At 41.4% G+C, this 26,507-nt stretch overlaps 1 protein-coding gene across 1 annotated transcript in view; it reads left to right on the plus strand.

Moving 5' to 3' along the window:
* Positions 1-7,573: 7,573 nt before the first annotated feature.
* The window catches only part of SHC4 (SHC adaptor protein 4), a 36,972-nt gene continuing 18,038 nt past the window's right edge, over positions 7,574-26,507 (plus strand). The window contains exons 1-2 of the mRNA XM_081337467.1: positions 7,574-10,008; positions 21,008-21,078. Of these exons, the coding sequence (XP_081193593.1) occupies positions 9,418-10,008; positions 21,008-21,078 (662 nt within the window). The 5' untranslated portion in view covers positions 7,574-9,417. The remainder of the gene's footprint in view (positions 10,009-21,007; positions 21,079-26,507) is intronic.

The raw sequence follows: 26,507 nt of genomic DNA on the forward strand, positions 1-26,507 counted from the left end.
CTTCTGAGAAAAAGGGCTAGAAAGATGTATACTAACCAGTCACTGAATCAGTGCACCTTCTTAATAGTATTTTAGGATATTTAAGTAATAACACTCCTGAAGGACTGGTTGCAGTTGGCTACAACCATTTTGGCTGGGTACTTTGGTGAAACATCTCTGTTTACTTTCCAACTGATGTCCACATTGTCACTTGGCCCCGCAAGCCGACTGCCAAAAGGGACCCATTAATCACCACAAGCTTTCCTTGCTTGGTTTTCTTAATTTCCACTCCGATTCAGTACGCCGTGTTCTGCTTTTTAATGCTTTCACTGATCTCAGGAATGTTACGATGAGTTCATACATGCCGTGTAAATAGAAAAAAAAAGAATCGGTTATCGACCATTTAGCATAAAATGAAATATGACGCATGAGAGAAGGGAATGGAAAGTTGGCGTTTGGATCAACTGACTTTTTCCTTGGGGTTGACCTTGATGAGAAGGTGGACACTCTGGTCTTCTAACAGCTTACCCCTTTGGAAGTAAATTTTCATAAACCAGAGAGGTAAAGGTGGCTTTATGGTAGGGAAATATCCTTCGTCTTGTGGAATGTCGGAGCGGGTGAGAGAGAAATTGTTTTTAATGACTTGCTTAAGTTTTGCATGCCTGTTCTGAGTTTTCTAGCGCTCATTTCACCAAACCCAAGTTGCATAAGGTGTGGGGAGGGAGGAAGGCAGGGTGGGGCAGTGATGGTTTGAGATGGTGCAAGAAGACAAGCTTTATGAAAATAGGGACATCCCCAGCATTGTAAAATATTTCATAGGTCAGTAGCTCTCTTTAGTTTGGGACCAATAACGATCACATTTGAAGCTAGTAACTTTATTTCTAATAAGAAAAGGATGAAACGTTTCACAATTGTGTGTGGTCGCCTAGTGCTAAGGAGCGTAGCAGAAAAGACAGATTGAATAAATAGCTCTTGTACATGGAATTAGGATATGATGAATAGGAAAAGGACTGGTGGCTACTAGTAACCTTGCCGATTGTCCACAGGTGGAAACTTCTTTTGAAGTGCTGATCAACCAAAATGACTCGTTCAGTAGATATTGTCCTAAACGTCTTGTCTCCTTTGTAAGGACCTGGTTTGTCCCTTGCCAGTTTGCATAAAACCCAGTAGATAAGCACACACACAACCTCTTTCCATTATTATCTCTTCCAAATTCAGGCAAGGCATTCCAGGGTATCTCAGTTGGAGCGTCACGTGTGAATGTGCTCAGTCTTCAAACTGCAGCAGGTCTCTCTTAAGACAAATAGCGTATCGTTGGCTGAAGCCGTACTTTATAAAGTGTTCATTTTGGGGGGGGGCCCTAAGAACCAAGTTGAGAATAGAATGTGTCTGTGTATTGTATTAGATTGTACTCCGTGTTCAGCGTGCTTTTTGCGATGCAGTGCGGTGTTAACATTTCGGTTCGTCCTTTTGTCCATAGTCCTTGATGTTTCTTCTCCATAGCTTAGCTTCCATTCTGGCAGAAATGGATCCTTGTTACGGACAGGGGGACGGCCTGTTTCTGCAGTTTTATTGGGCCGAGCTCAGCAGTGTTTCCTCTCCCTTAAAATCAGTTTTAATTAATTTCACTAGAGTTAATGGCAAAAGAGGAGGATTTCTGGGGCGGGGTGGGGTGCGGGTGACACGTCTGATGGGTTAAAGGAAAGTCTTGAGCACTTCCAGCATTTGCATAAAAAGAGAAGCCACAAAGTAGTGAGGGAACACAAAGTGGGCTGATGCACTGAAATCTATAGTGGGCCAAATAATAAGAAAGTGAGGTCTGTAGGTTAATTGTGACATGTACGTGTTTATCACTAACAGAGTTGATTACGATGCTTGTATTCCTCCCCTGTTATGCCCTCTTCCCCAGCTTACGTTTTAAATGGCATGTTTTTACAAACCTTTTGAGATTTGATCAGTGATTGGTGTAGTGTTTGATTGGCTGTTTGGGTTTATTTATTTCTTTTTTTTTTTTAAAAAAAGGAAGAGATCCTTTTGAACGATGCACTCATATGTATTCTGAACACATCACTTGGAGATACCTTAGATTCTTCTTTGGGTGGACCTGTGCAGTGTAGCTAAATCCAATTGTCAATTGGAAGCTCTTAAATTTTAATGGCACGGGGGTGGGGTGGGGGAGGGAGGGTGACAAAAAAAAGTCTCGTTTGAAAAGCTGCTGTCTGTTGAAATTGTCATAATGTATGTGTGTGTCTGTGTGCGTGTATGTGTGAGAAATTGTGCCAATTAAGATGCTCAGTCAATTTACCAGATTTTAATCACTAATGGAACACTTTTTTAAAAAGCCATAAATGGAAACTGTACAGCTTGGTGCCCAGTTCAGTCCTACACAATGAATAAACCTTAAAACAATAATTTGGGGGAAAAATAGTATAAGGGGCACAGCCTAATTAATGTTTATATGTGATTAATGTACTTTTAAAGACTGTACTTAGGTAATGCCTCTTAATCTTTGATACCTGTACACTAAATATCAGTAACATCTAAAGTTTAAATTGGAAGGAAAAATCGTAATGAAATTACTTCATGAACATGTTCTGTCTCTGTTCTCCTTTTTATGAAGGATAGTTCTGTCTACTATACTTTTTTGGAATAATAACAGCTTTTGCACTATGTAAATACTAGTGGGGGATCTTCCACAATGAAATAAAGATGATTCTAAGAAGGAGTGCCATGATATTTATATCCAGCCGTTTCAACTCTATATTAATATTCTGCATCAGCCTCAGAATGCCAGTGTATTTTCTGATTATTATATTATTAGGTTTTATTGGGGGAGGGGTAACTCAAGGTGGCAAACATACTCAATACTCCTTTCTCCTCCACTTTGTACCACAACAACCATCTTGCGAGGTGGGTTGGGCTGAGAGAGACGTGGCTCCAGCTGAAGGTGGGACTAGAACTCACCATCTCCTGGTTTTTAGGCCAGCATCTTAACCACTACATTAGACTGGTTCTCATATATATATTACATGTTATGGGGAACTCCTGTCCTACACAGAAGAATTTGAACTCCCGAATCTGTTGCTCACTTCTAGGCCAGCTGCAGTGGATCCAAAATTGCAAAAGGAGAAACTTTCTAAGGCTAAAACTACAGAACTTTGGGGCATCCTGTCCCCCCCCCCCAAGTGGTAAGAAATTTTAGCAACTAGCATTCTATGCACAAAGGAGAAGAGGTAATTTAGGAGCAGTGGCTGTTCATTATTATTTCTTTTTGCCCAGCACCCCGTGGATTTCACTTTACAACCAAGACAGGATTGATCTGATTTCTGTGGGTGTGGGAAATTAACATTTTGTGTGTGCGTGTTCAGTAAAGAGAGATTTTTTCCTGCAACTCTCAGGTCCTGTTTCAAATGCTTATTTGCATTTGTTAGTCTCCAGTATACTATCCCTTAATCATAGCAAGCAATAGACATTTAAATGCCACAGAAGAATGATAGTCTGGCTCTTTCAGCTTGGCAGACTTTGGCAATTAAGTCACTGGATTGTAATCCACAGCTCAGTATCTTTGTGAACCCAGTTAATTAGGACTTAATCGACAAAAAGCAGCCCTTGGGGTGTAGGTTGAGGTAATTGCTCCTCTTGGTTTTTCCCTTCCCACCCCACTCTGGGAAAACGGCAGTCTAGTGGAGCTGTTCATGCCTATCTCCGGAAAACTGAGAAGTAGCAATTCAAAGGCAATCAGCAGGAAGGGAAGGCCGTGTAAAAGGATGCTTTTTTGTGATAATATAACAGCTGAATGAGGGACAGGAAGTCTCTGGTTGCAATAAATATTGCTCTTGGCTTCATTAAAAAAAAACACAGCGCTGTGATATAACCCGGCAGTCCTCAGGTCCAAAAAGCAATAAGCACGTTGCATTCCACTAGGCAGCAGAGTAACTTTTAATGTATGCCTGTTTCATCAGGAACACGCCTTCTGGCTGAGCAGGCAACCGGAATCTTAACGTGATTTTGGTCTCCTGCATCAAGCACACCCCTGGGTGGTGACAGCACATGCCTCCTGATTCTCCTTCCGCCCCTCGCTCACAAGGCAGCAAATGTGACTGCGGTGTCTCTCACCCACACGCTGTGAATTAACATGAGAAAGGTGCATGTGATGGGGTGGCATCCACACTTCTCGGGAAGAAGGGGGTTGGTGAAACCTATAGCATTGTGCAAACGCTCCTTGTTTTGCAGAGTTGTTATTTTCACAGCTTTTCAGAGAAGGGGAAGACGGCTTTGTTCTAGGCAAAAGCCATTTGCAATCTTGCAGTGTTCTGGAATCTGGCACTTTCCAGGAAAGACAATTTCCAAAGCATGTAAGCAAGATGGACTCTTATCCATCCCAATTTAGGAAAACTTCTTTCCTGCTTTGTGGGTTCCCTTCCCCCCCCTTTCAAGTCCACTGTGGTCAACAAATGTGAGAACGTTTTCCAGAAAAGCCAACATTGATAGATTACTAGTTTTTCTTTTTTTAAATGTATGATACGCTTTGAAGAATTCAGATACACAGTCCTGAATCCAGGGCTTTTTTTCTCATAGAACGCTCAGAACGGAGTTCCGGCACCTTTTTTGGATGGAACCTTGTAGGGTAGGCAAGGTGGGTTGTATGACATGTGTGAGTTCCGGCACCTTTTTCTTTTACAAAAAAAGCACTGCCTGAATTATAACGTGACACCAAAAGACAATACTCCATAAATATCTTCCCAGACCTTATACATCCTAATAAGCCATCCGGCTTCCTTTTATTTTTTTAATTTCTAGCATAATACATAATGTGAATTCAGTTGCTGTGGTGTGTAAAGCATGATTAATGTTTAATGGCATGTGAATCCAGTAACTTATATTTACTGGATAATATACACGCGTGCTTACTATGCACAATCGTGACAGTGCACATTGTGAACCCCTATGGTGTATAGCTGATGTGTAATGTAGCCATTTGACAATGCAATGTGAGAAGACCATTTGCTTAGTCTTACTTAAGATGTTATGTTGACAATAAGAGGTTTGCGAGGAAGAGTAAGGCTGGGTTTGGTCTCCTAATGATTTCCTTTATAGGCCATCCATCCAGGTTGAAAGTATCCAGGCTGGGCTTGTTTTGCAATTCCAAACAATATTTAAGATCTTCCAGGTGAGATAAATTTCTGTGCAATTGTCTATCATGTCTATGGAATTTTACAGAGGCACATTAAATCAGCAGATGTCAAATTCCATCATCTGCGATACCTTTCGCATCCCTACTTCAGGCATCTTCATTGAGTTGAATGAGCTTTCTCATATACTGTAAAGCTCCACTGGAAATTTCCTTATGATCAACTTTCTGTCCAAAAAAAACCCCCATTGTTCTTGGAATCTGTGTTAAACTGCATGTTAAACCTGTGATGGGACGTGGTTAGAATCTTAAATAAGGACATTCATATTGCTGGGTAAAACTGTGTGAAGATGATAATTGGTCCATATTCTTATTTTGAGTTGGTTAAATTTGTCTTACTATTTGCTCACCATGTTTCATCCATTTTTTTTTTGCTGCACCACAGGCGGATCAAAAAAAAGAGAAAAGAATCCACTGAAGATCCATCCGATATTCTTTTTTATAGGTGAGTATATTATATTTATAATTAAATGTCATGGTCTTGAGACTCCTTAGCTTACCAACTTCTGCTCTGAATACTTCTGGGAAATGTAAATAGATGTTCAGTTTTGGGGGTCCGGAATATGCCCTTCTGGTTAGGTATAATTAAGAATGAAGCAGACAGTAGGTTTCATCCAATGGAATGGCACCAATTCCCTTTCTGCTCTCTGTGCTTGTTCTAATTAGGTGCAGGAGAAGGAATGGCAGAACCTGGGGCGGGAGTTGAAAGAGGGATCCGCCTAGAACAGAGGTAGGCAACCTTGGCTCTTTTATGACTCATGGACTTCAACTCCCAGAATTCCTGACTCAGGAATTCTGGGAGTTTTTTTTTTATTTTTTTATTTTAATTCCATTTATATCCCGCCCTTCTCCGAAGACTCAGGGCGGCTTACAAGCTTAGCAGTAGCCTTCATTCTATGTATATGCCTGCTTATTAGGGCTTTCACACACACCCCAAGCGGCATTATTACAAAGTCAGCTTAATTGCCCCAAACAATCTGGGTCCTCATTTTACCTACCTCGGAAGGATGGAAGGCTGAGTCAGCCTTGAGCCTGGTGGGATGCGAACCTGCACTAATTGCAGGCAGCTGGTGTTACTTAAGGAGGCATTAGCCCACTGCTCCACCAAGGCTCTTTTAAGTTGAGTCCATGAGTCATAAAAGAGCCAAGGTTGCCTACCCCTGGCCTAGAATCCCTCCAGTTTGCCATAAGAGAACTAAGTTCAACTGTCCTTGAATTCTATTGACTCTTACCTAACTCTAACCAGATGCTGGCTTAGTTCAAGAAGATTCCTGCTGGTAGACTTTTAGCAATAGGTCAGCTTAATTGGACCTTCAGATGTGGAACTTAGACTTTCCCACCTGAGGTTAGGAGAGTGAAAATCCAATGCACTTTGCAATCTCTGACTGCACAAGTCAGGCCTGTGTTTAAGCTTTTCAAAATGGAAAATAAAAGTTATTTCAATTATTATTTCCTCTTCTGCCAGATTTTCCCTCCTCCCGTTGACATAGAAAAGCTACTGTTTGTTTCCTTTATTTAAATGAAAGGCTTTTAAAAAAATCCTTCACTTCACATGTGCAGCACCCTGTGACTTAGAAAAACACTGTGTTATTATTAAGTATCTCTTCCCACACCACGAGCCCACTCACTGGTGCCTCTGGGTAGGTGAGTTTTCGTTTGGATGTTTCTCCTTTCCCTTTCTTGCTTGCCTCACTGGAAAGAGGAGAAAAGGAGACTTTTTAGCAGAAGAAATTGCTGCCTAGCGAGGCATGCCTTCAAGCAAAGCCCGAATGGGGTTTTCTGGGATCATGTGAAGCTTCGTAGAGCAGGATTAACCATCATGTTAAATAGCGCTCAGTGTTGGGTACGCTGCAAACAATGCTGCTTTTTGTGTGGTTTGAGTATGCTTTCCCATGAGAAAAAGTGAATGCACCTCTTGTGATCAGTATGGCCCCTGTGGTGTTGAAAACACTACGGAAGACAGAGAAGTAGGAATGAGTTTCATGTGAGCTGCTTGCTCACTAATCCAGAATTTACACCATCTTCCCCGTGTAAGCGCTAGGCTGAGGCTGATTTGCCTCTGAGACCTCGCGCATTGTCAGAGCAGACAATAGCAGAGAGAAAGAAAGAGACCGTGGGGTGAATTAGAATCAATCCAAAGATAGCACAGCATCCAGGAGGAAAAGAATAATAATAATAATAATAATAATACAAAAATCGGTCTAAAATTGAGAACATTGTTTCCCTCCCTGCCCCAAGAAGATTTTCAGAAATTACTAAGGACTAAAACCGGGTTTTCAAACGGAGAAAAGCTGAAGGGGGCCGTTGCTTCTTCGAATCAATCCCTCTGCATGTTGCAAGGGGAGGTTGCAGCATCTCTTTTGCTGGGAAAGATCCCAAGTTCAACGTCTTTTAATATTTTTAGATTTGAAGACAGAAGGTGACAGATGCTGGGGGAAGAGACACCTTCCATCAGCTCGGCGACCTCCAGAGAGAGGATTGGATGTCTTAAGCAATCTCAGTCTTCCTGTCTCTTCCCCCGTCACGAAGAAAGAAGGAACTCTTACCGTTATTATATACCCCTTCCAGATTTGAGCTCACTCCAAACAGAGTCCTTTCTGAAAATACAAAACAATGCTAATAAGGCCAGCAATAAAGCTGCAGGATTCCACCCCTTCCCCCCCCATCTCACCCTACCCTTCCCTTCTCTTCTCCCTAGATGCACTTTCATCTTCCTTCTTTAATGGCTGTGATGGCTTGCAGTTTCTTGAGGATGTGATGTACTTATTGAATGAATTGCCTGCTCAGGTCCCAGGCTTCCTGTGTTGCCTTCCCAGTAAATTTGATCGGCACAGGAAGTGCCATTATAGATGGAACGGAAAGTCAATAAAAAGGAGCTCTGTTTCTTAAAGAAAGAAAGAAAGAAAAAAAAAGAAACAGGGGAAAAAAACAAAAACCCAGATCATCATTCTTTTCCCCCCTGAGGGCTTTATATCCTATGAATTAATGCCTTTTCTTTATGCTAAGCTCCTGCTGCTGCATTGCAGAAAACCACACGCTCTCCACCTTTCTTCTCGAGAAAGGGGGGGGGGGAATCTGAATTGCATCTCATGCCAGGATTGCCTTCCCCCTCTTGGCTACCTCCGGTACAGTGAAAGCTGCCCCTTTGCCAAAAGTCACATTTTGGATGGCTACTAGTTTAGTGTATTTATGGTGCGTGAGTCATCAGGCTCCCTTCCGATTGGCTGCAAACTAAACACCCCTGGGACTGCCAGTCAGTTACAGCCATTCTCAGCTTCATTCACAGATTTATTTAGCTTGCACACAGCGAGATCCATTCAGAAAACTTCATTCATAAAAAAGAAGAAGAAGAAGAGGAGGAAGAAGAAGAAGAGGAGGAGGAGAAACGGCAACGTTCTTCCTGTAATGTTTAAGAGAAATCGGTCATCCTGAACTGGAGGTGGAAAAATGCTAAGCGATGGCTCCCAAGAATGATGGACAGACTTTTCTGCAAGGCTTCCATTGACGGATGGTTGTTCTGAAGATCTGAAGTTCTGCTGTGCCAGAACTCAAATCTATGCGGAGTATTTGAGGATCGCTATGCTACTTAGGGGTCTTTAAGGACGAGCAAGGTTTTTCATAGGACATGTTAACCCGGACTTTTTTTTTCTTCAAGCTGCCTTTGTCGGATTTTATTTTGATTTCAGAGAAGTACTTTTCCCCACTTCAAGTGATCAAGTCATTGTCCATCAACTTGGAAGAAGGTTATTTTCTTCTAAAAATTTTTTTTTAACTTGCTGTTGTTTTTCAAGAAAGAGTAGAGTTTTTAGGTTTCTTGTTGTGTCTTTGTCCTAAATACGTAATTTTTTTTTTAAGGTAGCCGGGTCTTTAACATTAATCCTACCCAGAATCAAGACATTGAGTGCTGAAAACTCAGAAGAATTTGAAGTTTGCTTGCATTGAAATTATGGTAGCTGTTCAGATTAAGCAGACGTACCTTTGGGATACGGGCTTCGTATGTCTTTCACTTTGATTTAATTTCAGACAACCAAATGACCAGGCAAACTGAAACAGGGTTTATGAAGAAGAAGAAACATTCCGGAGATGTTTTGAGAGCATCTACAGAGACCAGAAACCCTGTTTTCCTATTTTTTCTATTCAAAATTATTTTGATCTGTCTGGTTCCCTATTTTTTCTGGTCATTCATAAGAAAGCAGCTAAATTAAGGTTGGGGGACGAGGAGATTGAGTTACAAAACTTCGCAGGCTATGAGAGAACCTATTCTCTATTGCTTGAGTGCACAACTACTGGATGTAGAATTCTTAAGAGAACTAGGAATGCTCCACAGGACTAAATATAGTCGTTTTAGAAACGAGTCCCTCACCTCACTGGAGGAAGACACCTCGTCGAGCGATCTTCTCCACTTGAAGTCTTCTTCAGCTTCTCCTTCCACTACTTCTAAGACACTCACTGAAGATGTCTCAGTTGGTACCTCGGACAGCTCTGTTTCTTTGTGCACCTTGGTACCCCGCATGGCCAACGTTAAGCTGGCCAACCCTTCCACCTTGCCAACCTTGAAGAACTTCTGCTTACGAACGAAAGAGGTGCCAAGGTTTAAACTCACCGAATGCATCCCTGTCCAGGCCAGCCCAACCGTGCCGGAAATCAGCTTAAGCGGCTCCTTGTCTTCTGTTTATTCCCAGGGAGACCCAGACAAGGCATTCAAGTCAAGCCTAAACACCCAAGCGAACTGTGTTTTGTTAGCTGTGGGAGACTCTGGCTTCCTATCCAAGCCAAGCAAAGATCTTGGACAAAAGGGTGAATCCAGTTTGGAGAAAGGGATATCCTACACTGCCCGGGTAAGTAGCTTCCCTTGATCTTTTCCTCTGCAGTAGTGATCATATGAACGAATAATACGTGTAAGCTCCCTTGGAATTAACATAATGCTTTATTAGAATGCTCTCCTTAATGCACTGTTGACCGTGTTATCGTTTTTGTAAAACTTTGCAGTACGTACCTATTTCTCGACAAGCAAAGCTGGATTTGCTTAACGACCATGCTGATTTGCTAAAAAAGGACATAAAAATTGGGTGCAACTCACTTGGCAACTGCATCACTTAGTGACCAAAGTTTCAGTCTCAACTGCAGTCGTAAGTCGAGGAAGAGTTATCTTTCTGTTTCACACTTCAGCTGCTAGCCTTCTAAGTAAACAAATATTTAGCCCACCTCATTTTACATGCTGAAGTCTGATTCCAAAATGAGAATTAGGGGGGAAAAAATACCCTCAAACGACTCTTGTTTCATTCTTTCCCTCACATTTCACTAAAAATGCCTTTAAATCCTTCCCTCCTTTAGGCTTTGTCAACAAATATGAGAGCATTTCCCCTTGTACAGGGTGAAAAACCAACCACACTTACAGAGTACTGATGTAATTAAGTTGCTGCCTTATTTGGTGTGATACACTGTGTGAATTACCTTGTAAGAAAACTGGCACATGGAAAAAAAAACATGAAGAAAATATGGTATCTAGCTAAGTCTTTAACATGTCACGGAAGTGATCCTTTGAAAAACAAAGAAAGACACAGGGAGATTTGTGCAGCACACTGAATTCAAACGAGTGAATCTTGCGCTAACGTAGCTATTATTCGAACGCAGTTCATGTGGTTTCAGTTTATTGAGCAGCGCATAATGCAAACCCACTAAACTGGGTCAACGGGGAAAAACAATGCTTCAATTAATCATGAGTTAGCAATGCTATCACCAGGGCAAGCAAATTCTGCCACTCCTAGGGGAAAAAAACCCAGGAAGATTCATTCCAGGATACAAAAGACAACCCCAAAAACTAAGGTGAATATAGAAAACAAGGATAAATTTGTACAAACCAGGACTGGATAACTTTTTTTTTTCTTCCAAAGGGACTCTACACATTTCATTTTATTAAATTATTTTTAGTCTGAGAGCCATAGCGTGGGGGAAAGAGAACCATCCGGATGGTGATGTCACCAGAGTTGAATGAAATTGAATGTTTGGGCCTTTTCTTTATTTTTAGAACTTTGTGGAGAAGTAGAAAATAGATGTATGAAATCTGCCGGAAGCTTAACATGCCTATTCGATTGATCCGATTGTTAAGAAAGAAAGAAGAAAGGAAGGAAGGAAGGAAGGAAGGAAGGAAGGAAGGAAGGAAGGAAGGAAGGAAGGAAGGAAGGAAGGAAAGAAAGAAAGAAAGAAAGAAAGAAAGAAAGAAAGAAAGAAAGAAAGAAAGAAAAAACATTGCATCTCCCAAGCTTACAATGTTCTTCTTAAACTTCAGCGTCCTCCTTGAGGTTCAGGGCCGAGGCATAAAAATGGGGCTGGGGGTTACACTGAAGCTAAATTGGTGCTTGCAGGGAGGCTGTTAAAAATGCATGTAAAAAGAATGAACAGATGAACAGAGAGTAAACCCCACTTGGCACTGATGATGTGATCTAGTTGGGTAATGAAACATCTGCAGGAAAACAACCCAGCTCAGGAAGCACTGAGGACCCGCACAGCCCTTCTCGTTCTCTTTTGCTCCAGAAACCTCACTCCCTTCTGGCGCTGCTGATGTTACCAAGTTGGGTAATGAAATGTCTGCAAGAAAGCAGCCAAGCTCAGAGAGCACCAAGGACCCCACCGTTCCACCGTGAGCTACAAATATTCTCTTCTACTGGGACTTGGATTGCATAGTTGTGGCTGCTTAACTGGCTGTTTTTTTAGTCCCCTGTCAGCACGATAACATCTATCGGCAAGCTTCCCCTGAGAGAAGCCTTGGGGCAATGTGAGTTTTTATCACTCTACCTTGAACAGTTAAAAGCCTCATGTAAAAAGCTAACAGTTGTCCCAGCAACACTGCATGGGATAGAGCAACAAGGACATCTTGTGTATGGAGGAATACCACAGTTAAGCAGATAAATAATGGTTTTACGTTAAAGATGAGGGCAGTGCCACCTTGGCAGAACACAGCCCTATATTAAAAAACAAAACAAAAAACCCACTGTTCAGCCAAGTTCAAAAGGAGAAAGGAAGTAGGTTTTCCCATAGAAACCTGCCCCTGTAGTGTAGCCTAACAGCAGGGGCATAAATTATCCTGTCATAATGCTTCCATGGTGGTGCAGTGGTTTTAGAATGCAGTATTGCAGGCTGACTCTGCCCACTGCCAGCAGTTCGATCCTGACTGGCTCAAGGTTGACTCAGCCTTCCATCCTTCCGAAGTCGGTAAACATGAGGACCCGGATTGTTGGAGGTCAAGATACTGACACTGTAAACTGCTTAGAGAGGGCTGTAAAGCACTGTGAAGCGGCATATAAGTCTAAGGGCTATTGCTATTCCTGCTGCAGGGAGAGGGTTTGTGATTCTGTTACCTATTTTTGCATGAATTGGTGTTTGCAATTCTTCCTTAGTTTCTGCCCTTGCTGTCCTCTTTTCCCTGGGACAAACATATCAACCATTTTGGCACTTTACCGGCGGCTGTGTTATTATACACCTATCCAAATTAATCTGATTTTTTTTTAAAAAAAAGGATTGGGCATCTCACAAAGAAGAAGAAGAAGAAAACTTCAGCTTAGATTTATGATGTATTATTGTCGGTCCAAAATAGCCTGGGTTAGGTAGAGGTGAGGCAGCTTCTTCTAGACTGCATTTGCACAAAATGTAAGCCAAAGCCTAATTCATGGTCTTTAATGTGTTTTTGTGAAGTCAGTAGCTATTCAGTAAACCACTTTTAAGCAAACCTGGGCTTCTTGCCTGTGCAGTGCCATCTCAGGTGTGTGCTGTAGAAGATTCCAGGTTGTATTTTAATGTGTGAAAGGTGGGTTCATGCAGAAATGCAGGAATCGCTTATATCCGCCTCTGTTTAAACATGCAGTATCCTTATTTGTACCAAAAAGACACACAGGCTAAGACTTTTTACCTTTTATTTTATTTTACTATAATTTGATCGTCGAAGGGTAGGCCATTCAGGGTTATTAGGAATTGGGCAGCATACAGGTTTAATACAGGAAACTATTTTCAGACTAAAAATTGCAAAACCAATCTGTATTTCAGCTGATTTTTCTCTGCAACAATATACTAATATAACCCATATTGAATTTCTTACGGCTCTGATATCTAAACTTATGTTTAGATTTTTTTTATTTTTTAGGGGCAGAATGTTAATTAAATATTTCATTTAATTAAAAGCAAATAGCAAATATGAAAGGCTTTTGTTAAGGACGTTAATGCTTCCTTCTTTTGATCATATTACAGAATATAATGTGATTTATATAGCCCCATATACTGTACATAAACAGTGAGAAATTGGTAGTGGAATTCCCCATTTAATAATAATTTAAAAAAACAGCACCAGGTGAGTTGGCCAACTTTATTTATATGCAAACGCTCACTTTCACTTCCTAGTGAGAGAAAGATGTTTGTTGCATGAGTGATTTTTGTCTCTTTTTCTTGAAAACCACATTTTCCATACCTTACTGGCATGTTTTGCCACTTCCTGCTTGCTTTGAGCTTTTATTGTCCTGGACCCCAAACTCGTCCTGCAAGCCTTTTAAAATGGCGTAGAAAGTGGTTTATGAAAACATTCAATTATGTGCACTTTTTAAAAACAGAAATCTTTTTAAGAATGGAAGAAAAGGGTGACAGAGACTGTAGTTAGTATAAACAGGGACTTTGTGGAATGAATGCTCATCATAGTGACCTCGTTCCCAAACTACGCACTGCTGCATCCTATACAAACATGAATCTTTCTCTCTATTTTTTATAGCAATAGCATTTAGACTTATATAACACTTCCCAGTGCTTTACAGCCCTCTCTAAATGGTTTACAGAGTCAGCATATTGTTCCCAACGATCTGGCTCCTCATTTTACCGACCTCAGAAGGACAGAAGGCTGAATCAACCTTGAGCCGGTCAGGATCGAACTCCAGACTGTGGGCGGAGTCAGTCTGCAGTACTGCCACAGGTCTACTGGCTTTATCCACTGAAGTTGGTGGCCCCATTAACAGGACATTCTAAAATAGCAAGAAAACTCTTAGCTTTGCTTGGTTTTACCTCCTTGAATAAAAAGCATCAATTCACCCCATCGTTTTACAGATTAATTGACTGGCTGATAGATTGTGGGCCAACAAGTTGTTTTGAATTAACCCCATAGATAGATTTTGCTCTGTGATGGTCTCTCCCTAATCTGGTCTTTTGGATTTTCCAACATTGTCACTGTAAATTGAGTCCATCCTCCTTACATTATGGATAATTTGGGCCTGGCCATTTGTGCTTCAAGTGAGAGTTCAGGCTTGTTCTATTTGATGACTCGTTGGTTTGTTTTCTTGGTTGTCCATATTATTCTCAGGATCTTCTCCAACATCAATGTTCAAAAGCGTCAATCTTCCTATCCTGCTTTTTCACTCGTTGGCTCCCGTAGAGTCTCACAGGGAACATCCTGACTTGCATGAGCCTGATCTTTGTAGACACAGATGTGTCATAGATCATACACCATAGAGCGTATGAGGCATTCATAGCTGCTTTACCAAGTGCAACTCTGAGGTAAATTTCTTGACTGCTTCTTCTGTAAATTTCCAAAGCATTGCCTTCTGCTGCCTTCACTCTTGCCCACCCAAATACCAACACCCATACAAAATAGGTCCTGGTCCAAAGTGTAAGTTGGGCACAACTGCTCTGAAGAATTCTTGTGCTTGCGAATGAGTCAATATGCAAAACTTCCTACACCTGTTTTCCACAACCTTCCCACAAATATCTAAAAATAGAGGTCAGAATGTTCATCCTCACAAATTTCTGGTGACATCGCCCTCTCAGTGGCTCTCTTTCCTCCAGATTGCGGCTCTCAGACTGAAAATAATGTTTAAAAATGAAAAGCTGGGCCCCTTGTGAAGAAAAAGGTTTATCTTAGCTTTCTTTCCAAGGCATTTTTTTTAAAAAAATTAGAAACCAGAGACTTCTGCTTTGAGGCATTTTGCTTTGTGTTTTTTTGTAATCTCCATTCTTTAATTTAGTTCAGTTGGAAAGTACGGTTGGGGAGAAAAAAATGAGCAAAAGGGTCCATGGACCTTTTGGAGTTTTGAGAAAAATCTCGCAAAACACCCATAAACTAGAATACAAAACGACAAGGCTGGTTCCTACCACCTCTCCCCAAAACCTGTCCTAATTGTCCTCTCCCCCAAAGATGCTTTCTATCTCCTCATTATAATATTGGAATATTTGCCTAGATGAGGCACCTGTGACCAGATGTGATAAACTCCCAGGATCCTTCACCATTGGCTGCACTTTCTGAGGATGCTGGGAACTGTAGTTCAGCAACAGCAGGGAAGCTGTAGGTCCCCTGAAATGTGAAGCAATCAAGCACACAACAAGGCTACAACCCCTTATGTTACGTGATCCTGAAAGTAGGATCCTGACAATAAAGTGTTACCCATCTTCCTGTCGAGTGTCCAGGAAATGAGGAAATCCAGGCAGTTGAAATGAATTTAAGGGTTTATTGCAAGCTTAAGCTCTTTACAAGAATCTGAACTACTAACAGTCAAAGCAAATTGGTGGTAGATAAGAGTCAGTGGCATTCAAGGCGGGATGGATGTAGGTCTCTTGTTGGCTCCTACATCATCTTGGCCTCTCTCCTCTTCCATGGGTCCTTCTACGTTGTCTTGGCATCTGCTGACAGAGTCGATGGAATTCAAGGTGGGCTGAACTTAGGTCTCTTGTGGGCTCGAAGGGACTCAAGACTTATGATGCATTGACCCCTCCCTCAGGCTCATTTTGGTCATCTCCTACATCACCCACCCCTCCACCTTGGCCTTCTCCTCTTCCATGGGTTCTTCTATACTGTCTTGGCATATCCATAAGAGTCAATGGAATTCAAGGTGGGCTGGACTTGGATCTCTTGTGGTCTTGAAGTGACTCAAGACTGATGACACGTTTGATCCCTCCCTCGGGCTCATTTTGGTCATCTCCTACACTTCCACAGACCTATTTGCTTGTACTTCCCACCTCCTACCCCCCGCCCTTGTGACTTCGCTAAGAAGCAGCATTTCGAAGCACCTGCCCTGGCCTTGTAGTGAAGATGGCATAAATAAAAGCTTTCCCACCCCACTGATAACCTCTCATGGGCATCCAATTGAACCTCTATGACTCAGAGCTTCTTGGACTCATCTATGATTCAGGAAGCAAAAAGATGGCTTTTAGCTCCCCCCTGTTGATTTGCTCGACTGTGCTGGATGCAAACGTTTAATTATAACATTGGGGCTGGAGAGTCAGGGAAGGCAGTAGGACCGGATGCTAGTATTTCCTGAGAGACCTTGGCAGATCTGAGTCTTATCAGAGGGGAAGAAAGTGGGGGGGAAGGTTAGCTTCTCCATCCTTTCTAATTACTCTTCGTGAGTCATGAGACTTGACCTCTGCGCAAAGGACTGGCAGTTGTGTTGAGAAGCCAGCTCTCTGACTAAGCAGCCAGCCTGCTGAACAGCTGTGGGAACTGTTAATCGTTCCCGGGAGAGATTTTAATACCCAAGGAAACTCAACATCCTGAAGTTCTTCCTTTGTCATTCGCAGTGAACACGCTGCAACCCTAGCGTTGCCTTTCTCTTTCTCTAAATCTCAACGGTGGGTGGGGGTGGGGTGGGGATTTAGGAAGCAGAATAAAAGCCCTGAGGATTCCCCCCCAAAAGAGTTTATCCCCTCCTGGCCTCCCCCAATTACGAGTCCCACGAAGCTGTAATAAAAGTACACGTGGTCCTCGGCTTACAACCGTTTGTTTAGTGACCGTTGAAGTTACAACGGCACTGGAAAAAAGTGAGTTCTGACCGTTAAAGACCATTGCACCATCCCCAGGGTCATGTGACCAACATTTGGACCCTAGGCAACTGACTCGTATTTATGACGGTCACGGTGTCCCTTTTTGCGCCCTTCTGACAAGCAGAGTCAAGGGGGAGGGGGGAAACCAGATTCGTTTAACAAACCGTGCTACTAACTGAACAATTGCAGTGATTCATTTAACGACTGTGGTGAGAAAGGTCATAAGATGGGGCAAAACTCCCTTCACACAGGTCTCACTTAGCAAGAGAATGTTGGGCTCGATTGGGGATTGCACTGTATCTTCTGTTTCTAAAGTGGAAACGAAGCCACCTTGAAAATGAGTTTTGTTCACATATGTGTGTGTGTATGTGTGTGTGTGTGTGTGTGTGTCTTACTTTGAGAATAAAAGAAAATCCCTTTGTTGAGGACAACAAACAATCACATTGCTACGTTCGGCCGTGAAACCTGGTTCACAACATTCAGCCCTGATGGTATTCCTGGAGAAGGGAAAAAGTACGACTTCTGGATAAGCCACGGATGACAGCTCCCCTGCTCAGTGCTGGTGGTCAAGCTTTGGAACTTTGCAAGATACAATATGGAATAATAAGAGTTGAAAGGGGCCTTGGAGGTCTTCTAGTCCAACCCTCTGCTCAAACAGGAGATCATTCCGGACAAACTGCCATCCAGTCTCTTCTCGAAAACGTCCAGGGATGGAGCACCTACAACTTCTGGAGGCAAGCTGTTCCACTGATTGTTTTCACGGTCAAGACATTTCTCCTTAGTTCTAGTTTGGATCCCTTTTTAATAATCTTCCACATGTTATTTTTTTTTCTCTTGCCCAGAACATTATTGGAGAATAAGTTGACCTTTCTGTGTCAAGTACTGGAAGACAGCCATCAAGTCAGCCCTAGTCCTTCTCTTTGTTAAACTAGATGTTAATTCGTTAGGCTAGAACAGGGGTAGGCAACCTCGGCTCTTTTATGACTCATGGACTTCAACTCCCAGAATTCCTGAGTCAGACAAATGGCTGTCCAGTCTCTTCTTAAAAACTTCCATTTTGGAGCATTCACCACCTCTGGAGGCAGGTTGTTCCACTGGTTAATTGTTCTAACTGTCAGGAAGTTTCTCCTTAGTTCTAGGTTGCTTCTCTCCTTGATAAGTTTCCATCCGTTGCTTCTTGTCCTGCCTTCAGGTGCTTTGGAGAAGAGCTTGACTCCCTCTTCTTTGGGGCAACTCCTGAGATATTGGAGCACTGCTATCATGTCACTCACTCCTTGTCCTTCTCTTCATTAGATTAGACATACCCAATTCCAGCCACTGTTCCTTGTATGTTTTAGCCTCCAGTCCTCTGATCATTTTTGTTGCTCTTCTCTGCACTCTTTCCAGAGTCTCAACATCTTTTTTTACACTGTGGTGACCAAAACTGGGTGCCGTATTCCAAGTGTGGCCTGCACACGATTTTACCTTTACCTTCTCATTTCCTACCTAGACAATTGAGGCCTTCCCTACACAGCTAGGAGTATACAGTCATGAGTAGTCCAAAATGCTGAAGTCACTTGACGATCTCTTTCGAAACACTTTGTTCCTACCTTTTTTCCTTTCTCCAGCTTTTATGTAAATGTGGCCTTTACAGAATGTCTGATAAGAAGAACTCCAGTCAGGACCATTGATGGCAACCCCTTAGCAATGGTTTCTCTCCTCTCTCTCCCTACTTCCCCTCCCCCACAAGGCTTTGCTCAATTGAGCCTCCCACGCATATGTTGAGGGGAGCTTACTCACAGTCATATGATCTCAGCCTGTGACTCACCTACTCCTCCGAATCTTTAGCCTTCATCAAGGGTGGCAAAACCGCAGCCAGCCGGTTTGCAAGATTACTGTTCATAAGGGGAGGGAGGCTTCAAAGCCCACAGGCGTTGAAAAAACACTGCCGCACACCCTTGCTTTTCAGAGCAGGGACGGTAAATGCTGATTAATGGATATCTAACCCTGAGGAGGATTTTCAAAGACTTGATATGCAACATACATAAACCTCCAGGCCATTATCTTTTTCCTTCTTGTAACTGACTACTAATGGCTGAGAGTTACGGTAACTACAGCGTTGGCCATCAAATAAAATATATTAATCATCCTCCATGGATGATAATATATGATACATTATCATACATTATCATCTATATGATATATAGATAATAGAGGATAATCCATAGATGGTAATATATTATCGTCTTCCATCTTTCCCTCCTCAAATCATTCTTTTTCCTCCATGCTACCGGAAGTGCCAATTACTATTATATTGTAGCCTTTACATTATTAATAAATGGCTAACTTTATCATAATTCCTCAGGATGGCTACTCAAAGTCCTTCACCCACAGTCTTGTAGGAGAGAGAGGATAAAAAGGACTTTAAATGTAATCACACAGGACAGATGAAAATATATTTCTTCAATTTGTGCCTTGGTATGTCATGTGGATCCAGTTACTGGCCAATTTATGGCTTATTTGTCATTGAACTCTTTTACCCCAGAGAAATGCCTCTGCTATTGTTCTCAGTAATTCATTCCGGGACCATGAGGAATTTATGGCAATCTATCTCAACCTCTGCAACTTTTAAGATATGTGGACCTCAACTCCCAGCATTCCCCAGCCACCCAGAGTTGAAATCCACACATCTTAAAATTCTCAAGGTTGACAACCACTGCTCTATGGTTTAAATGAGCACTTTTTTAAAAAAAGAATTATTGAACAAGATTTTATGGTCCATCTTTCAATGCAGCTTATTTATTTTTTTCCTGTATTTCTACTTTTGTGTCACATTTGTATGGTGGAAGTAAGTTTTATCTATGTTACTGTAAGTCACATGGTGTCTCAGGAGGCGTCTCAGGTGCGTCAGTTTAGGTAAATAAATATTTTTTTTGCCCAAATTAAACATCTTATACATGGGGGATTGTCCCAGTATTCTTTGAAGGGTTTAGAGCAGTGATGGTGAACGTTTTAGAGACCGAGTATCCAAAATGCAACCCAAAACTCACTTATGTATAATCGGGTGTCGGGGGCATGATCCATTGGGGGGGTGTGGCCAATTGGGTGGGCGTGGCCAATTGGGTGGGCATGGCTGTGGTGGTAAAGGCAGACTGGGTGGGACTAAAAAGTTCAATCAATCAATTCCAACTTTGCGAGATCTTTTTTTCCCCACGAGAAGTTGAAATTGATTGAACCTTTTTTTTTTTGCATATGGCGGCAAGGGCCTAAAGCAAAAAGGTTTTATAAAACCCAGCTGAAGGCCAAGGACTGGACTGATGGCGCACGTGCCCACAGAGAGGGCTCTGCATGCCACCTGTGGCACGCGTGCCATAGGTTCGCCACCACGGGTTTAGAGGTTGGATATTCCATCAAGAAAGGAAGGAATACAGTTCTTCCCAGTTTCATGATCTGGAGCCTAGTTTTCTCAGTCTAGATCAGGGGTAGGCAACCTTGGCTCTTTTATTTTTATTTTTTTTTTATTTTAATCTCATTTATATCCCACCCTTCTCCGAAAACTCAGGGCGGCTTACAATTTAAGCACAAACCAATGTGCTTAGCAATAGCCTTCATTCTATGTATATGCCTGCTTATTAGGGCTTTCACACACACCCCAAGCGGCATTATTACAAAGTCAGCTTAATTGCCCCCAACAATCTGGGTCCTCATTTTACCTACCTCGGAAGGATGGAAGGCTGAGTCAACCTTGAGCCTGGTGGGATGCGAACCTGCACTAATTGCAGGCAGCTGGTGTTACTTAAGGAGGCATTAGCCCACTGCTCCACCAAGGCTCCGGAATTCTGGGAGTTGAAGTCCACGAGTCATAAAAGAGCCAAGGTTGCCTACCCCTGGTCTAGATAGAATCTTGTCTATTTGTGAAAATAATTAAAGCTTTAAAAAAAAACCAGGAAGTACTACCAGTGAACTGGTTGAAGTATCAACTACCATTTCGAAGAACGAGGTCTTCCGATCATTCTCTGTTTTTCCCATTTTTTTTCAACTCTCTTTCTCTCTCTTTCTCTCAATATTTAGTATATGGGCTGCATCGAAGTGCTGCAGTCAATGAGGTCTTTGGATTTCGGCACCCGGACGCAAGTAACCAGGTAAGTTACAGCATCCTATTCAAACCCCCTTTATTTCTTTGCAGGCAGAAATATGGTTTATTTACTTCCTATTCCCCTGATCTGAAACATCAGATCTTTCCGGATTGATTTTCTTGGCTTTGTTCTGCTTTGAGCTGCAGTTCATCAGTCAATCAATGGAGTTTTGCTATTGATCATTTTGAATGGATGTTTTTCCTCTGTAGGATTTTATGCCGGTTGAGGGTATATTTTCTTTTTTTTTTCTTTTTTGTAAAATTATATTCATTATACATCGCTTTTAATTGTTACATCCCTGCTTGGGGATTGAATTGTTAATGAAAAGTTGGGAGTTATATGTAGGCAAATAAGTAAATAAATCTAAACACTTATATACAGGAATAAAATTTTCTTCCAGTTCTTCACTGAGGTGTATTTTATTGACTTTCTCCCTGGATAATCTTCTAGTGTATTGTAACACATTCTGTGTAGAGTATTATGAATGAGCCTTAGGGCTTTTTTTCTCATAGAACGCTCAGAACGGAGTTCCGGCACCTTTTTTGGATAGAACCTTGTAGGGTAGGCAAGGCAGGTTGTATGACATGTGTGAGTTCCGGCACCTTTTTCTTTTACAAAAAAAGCACTGATGAGCCTTATCTGTTTTTCAATGTTTTTCTAATTTAAAAATTTCCTTTTTCTTAGGATGTTCACAAATTTAGCCCCGTCTGTGCTCTGTATAAGACTAATACAACATAAAAAAAAATCCTGTTAAGAATGTAATCAAATGCTTTCATTTTAAATAAAACATGTTGGTTTAATTATAACTGCATTTCATATTTTATTAAACTGCTCTTGGGCTGAAAAAAGCAGCTTGCAGGAACTAATTTTTAATTTATCAATAGCACGACAAAATAACATAAATAAAACGGTATCCCTGTCCTTATCTGAGTTCAGGCTAATATCTAATAGTTAGCAAAATAAATGCATTACCCAGTTATCTGAAGCAGGACAGATATGTAGAATAACTATTGAAGGCAGAAGCTTCAGTGAACACTATATTGCATGGGGCGCATTACCACCCCACAAAAAAAAAATCTAGCTTTAAAGTTGCCCAACCAATTACAAGCAATTAGTGAAACACTGCTAGCAATAGTATTCCCTCCAGTAGTTGTAAGCATTCAAGTTCTCATCCATGGGGATGACGCAGAACCAACCCTAACATTAGGTTCAATTACAGTTGTAATTGTCCATGATTTACCTGTCTGCAGGTAGAGTTGGTTCAAAGCTAAAGTTTTGATGAACACGAGGCCGTTTGGCTGGCTTTGCTTTTCTGCAAAGACTCTGAAATATTCTTTGCCTAAGAATTTGAAAATCAGCCTCGCATGATTAAAAATGTCCCCTGTTTTATCTCCATACTAGTGACTGAATTGCTGGGAGATGGAGACTGGGATTTGATAGTTGGCATTAAGTAAGCATCGTATTCTGGTGCCCCTAATGTCAGACTTGTACTCGGCAGCCAGCAAAGAGCCCAAGGCTAGAAATTATTTCACTCATACAGTATACTGGTCATTGTTAATATCGTGTCTGCCCCATGAATATTTCAAAACCACAGCAGGAAGCAGTCAAGACAACTCATAGTTGCCCAAGGGCTATTTAAGCAAAAACTATATTGTGCTGAAATCTCATCTTGAGAACTTTCTGAATTTCACTGAATTATGTACAGTACTGCAAGGAGAACTGTTGACATTATAGCCTTTACAGAAAGCTGTGTGACTTAAGTTGTTTCCTTATTACACTCGGCGTTGTTTGAAGCTTCACGTTGTGTTTCATGGCACGTCTTTAGGGTGGAATCTTCTGTATGATCCAGTTAGCTCAGTTGCTTCATCGCTCAGCCCTAGTGTGTCTTAACCATGATTTGCTGAATAAACCAAGTTACCTAGAATGGTGCAACATTAAGCCAAAACCCAGATATGCAATGGGCTACCCTGAAAGCTTGAGGGAGATACTTTAGAAAGTATTTATTATTTATTTATTTATTTATTTATTTATTTATTTATTTATTTATTTATTTATTTATTTATTTATTCAATTTATATACCGCCCTTCTCCCGTAGGACTCAGGGCAGTTCACAAGGTTTTTTTAAAAAAAACAATACAACAATTACAAAACTTAAAATCAATTAAAAAGATTATATAGACCTTGCAATAAAACCCCAGTTAAAATACAGTTAAAAAGTAAAGGATAGAAACAAAAGATTAAAGGTGGATTTCTTTGATTTGATTCCCTTTAGAATTAAATGTGGTTAACACAGTCATTCTTCGGTCAAATCTTCATTTTCTTCCCTTTTGTCAAGTTAACAACTACAATTTGCTATCGGTGTTTTCTTGAACCCTCTCCATCTTATAGCCTCCAACTGAGGGTTTATGTAGTTCTTGTCAAAGGAATATTTACATCTGTGCTATACTACATTGCGTATGTGGAATATGACATTAGAAGCATTCTAAATTATGCAGCGTTTTAACGCTATGCAGAAGAATGTGTCATGTTTATTTTAGTGTTTGGTATTTCACTGTTTAAAACAACTTAATGATGAGCATTAATTGTATCTATCAAATGCTTCTGTCTCTGAGATAGAGCATTCCATTAAGGCTGCATTAAGATGGCATAAGCAGGAGCTTTTAACAGTGCAAACTTTTAACAATTCCTTTTTAAATATCTTGCTCAAGTTTCAGCTTTTAATGCAAAAGCCTCTTTTAATAACTGGGCACGGTCTCACTTGTCTCAAAATACAAAAGAAATGCATCTCTTCACCATCACCCACCCCCATTTTCCTTAGCTATACCTTTGCTCCTATTTGGCAAAGGTATCCAAAGATATTTGCAGTGTCTGGTGTGAAGAATCGGTACCCTACATTACATTAAGCTGATTCGTTCCTTTTTTTTTTATCCCCCGAGGGCAACCATAATGCTGATGTGAACTGATTCGTTCCTCATGCCTATGCATAAGAATCCAGTCAACTAATGGTCAGCACTAAATTGGAACTAGATAAGGGTCAGTGGAATTCAAGAGGGATTGGACTTAGACTTTTGTGGGAACATAAAGACTCTAGGCTGATTCCTCTCTTGACTCCACCCCCATCTCTGCCTGTCTTCCTCCTACATGTACCACTTGTTTAACAGGATATCAGAATGTACACTGGAATACTTTCTGTTTGGACCTTGGAAGATGCAGTTGAATGGCTTTTTCATCCAATCTCCTGAAGACATTGAATCAGATAGAATATTTCTTGGGATGGAAGGCATCTAGAGCAGAGGTCTGCAACCTTGTCATCTTTAAGACTTGTGGACTTCAGTTCCCAGAATTCCTCAGCCAGCTGACAAGGTTGCAGACCCCTGATCTAGAGGATGTAACCCTCTAGATGTGGTTGGACCCCATGTCCCATTGCCTATCATATAGCCATGCAGGCAAGGGCCGTGTTTGCAGTCATAATCCAACTATCACAGACAACCACTTCATGAATGAATTGGAGAGCTTCACACATCAGACTAAGCCATGAGATTTATGGGCCTAGACACAATTGGCTGTGTTGGTATAACCTGTTAAGCTATAACAGTTATTATAAATCATAGTGGCTAAGTACATACCTTGTGTTAAAGCATAAGCCACAGTTCCCAACGTGTAATGGTTGGGTAGCCAAGCATGATGTATGGAATAAGTTATGTGATTGCTGCAAGCGAGTTCACCCCTAGGTATCTGAGAGAGCAACTCTCCAGTCAGAGTTTTTGTAAAAGAGGAAGAATAATGGTGGAATTACTCCGTGTTCCTCAGAAAAACATAGACTTGTCTTCATGGAGTGAACATTCAACTGTTCCATATTTGTTAGGAGACTTTTGTTAATTGCACCTGGCAGCTGCAACCCTGAGAAGCAAGCTAGCATGAGACTGCTTCAACCGACTTTCCCCATTTTTAAAAACATTTTTCTAAGGTTTTAATTTACACATTTCCAAAAGGGAGCCAGAACAATCAAAACATAAACCCACGTGCTTGGGTTTTGCCCGAGATACAAGCATTAATAAGCAGCCTGCCTTTTCTGGAGTTAGATGACTGCATTCTACTCTGTGGGATTATATTAAACAGCCTTGGTTCCGCAGTAAATATCCTATTTTTTCGGGGGGGGGGCCCTCTGTGGTCAAATGAGAATCTTGGGAATATTATATTAAGACTGGATTCAAACATCACGTGGAACCATGTGCTATATGGTTACTATGTGCTATATGGTAACCCTGCAATTTTTACTCATGATTTTATAACTTTGCATGAACTATCAATATGGGATTGAAGACAATGCAAACTAAACTGGAATTAGGCCACTCATTAAGCCATAGAACATTGCTTTCATGCCAAAATGGCTGAGTTCCAAACACTTGCTAAACTACACACATAGGTTGGGTTTACAGAATGCATACAGCAGACTTTTTAACTAACCGTTGTTGATGTTGTTGGTTGTGTTCAAACCACAGTGCCCAGGTGGGCACAAAGCCGAAAACAATCCTCGTGGCAAAATTGCTTGATGAGTGACCCCAATCTTGGCTTAATATGATGTATGAACCCAGGTCTAAATCTTGGAAATGGCCAGAGAAGATGACTTGAAATAGGAGGCTTCTGAAATTGCAGAACCAATTCAGCCAGACAGCTTTGTCTCAATGGCTAAACATTCAACTTTGTTACTGCCATACAATCCCTTTCTGTTCTGTGGGTAAAAGACAGGACCTCTGATGCTTAAAAGCTCAACTTCAAGAGCATTCTTACTCCTTGACATCAGCCCACGTTCTTTGCTCTCAGCTGAATTTGGCAAAACAATAAACAAAGTAATGCAGTGTTGTTGCTGAGTTGCTTCTCCACCAGTGAACAAAGCTAGACTCTCCACTGTCTGGAGGCACACAATCCTGGAGGGAGGGGGGAGGCACTGTGGGAGAGAAATTCCTTGACATCCAAGAGGTGTCCAATGGGTTTTTGGTGTTTTGGAACAAAGAAGGTCCCAGTTTCTCAATTGCAGACTAGAATTCTTTTCCCCAGCCTGGTATCTTCTGAAGCAGGGTTCTCCAACCTTGGCAACTTTTAAGACTTGTGGTCTTCAACTCCCAGAATTTCTCAGCCAGCTATGCTGAGCTGTGTTGGCTGAGGAATTCTGGGAGCTGAAGTCCACAAGTCTTACAGTTGCCAAGCTTGGAGAACCCCTGTCCTAGAGAGTTTAACAAAAAGCAACATGCATCTACATTTTAACATTCAGTTTACATAAGTTGCAGAACTTGCTCATTTTGAGGTGAAGTGTCCTATTCCATTTGTTTGTTTTAGCAAAATATTAGTGTGTGGTGTCACAGTTTATGAATGACAGGTGGCTTCAAACATGGCAAAGTAAAATGGACGCACGCAGTGTACGATATTGAATGAA

Source organism: Vipera berus, assembly GCF_964194415.1.
Source record: "Vipera berus genome assembly, chromosome: 12".
NCBI lineage: Eukaryota > Metazoa > Chordata > Lepidosauria > Squamata > Viperidae > Vipera > Vipera berus.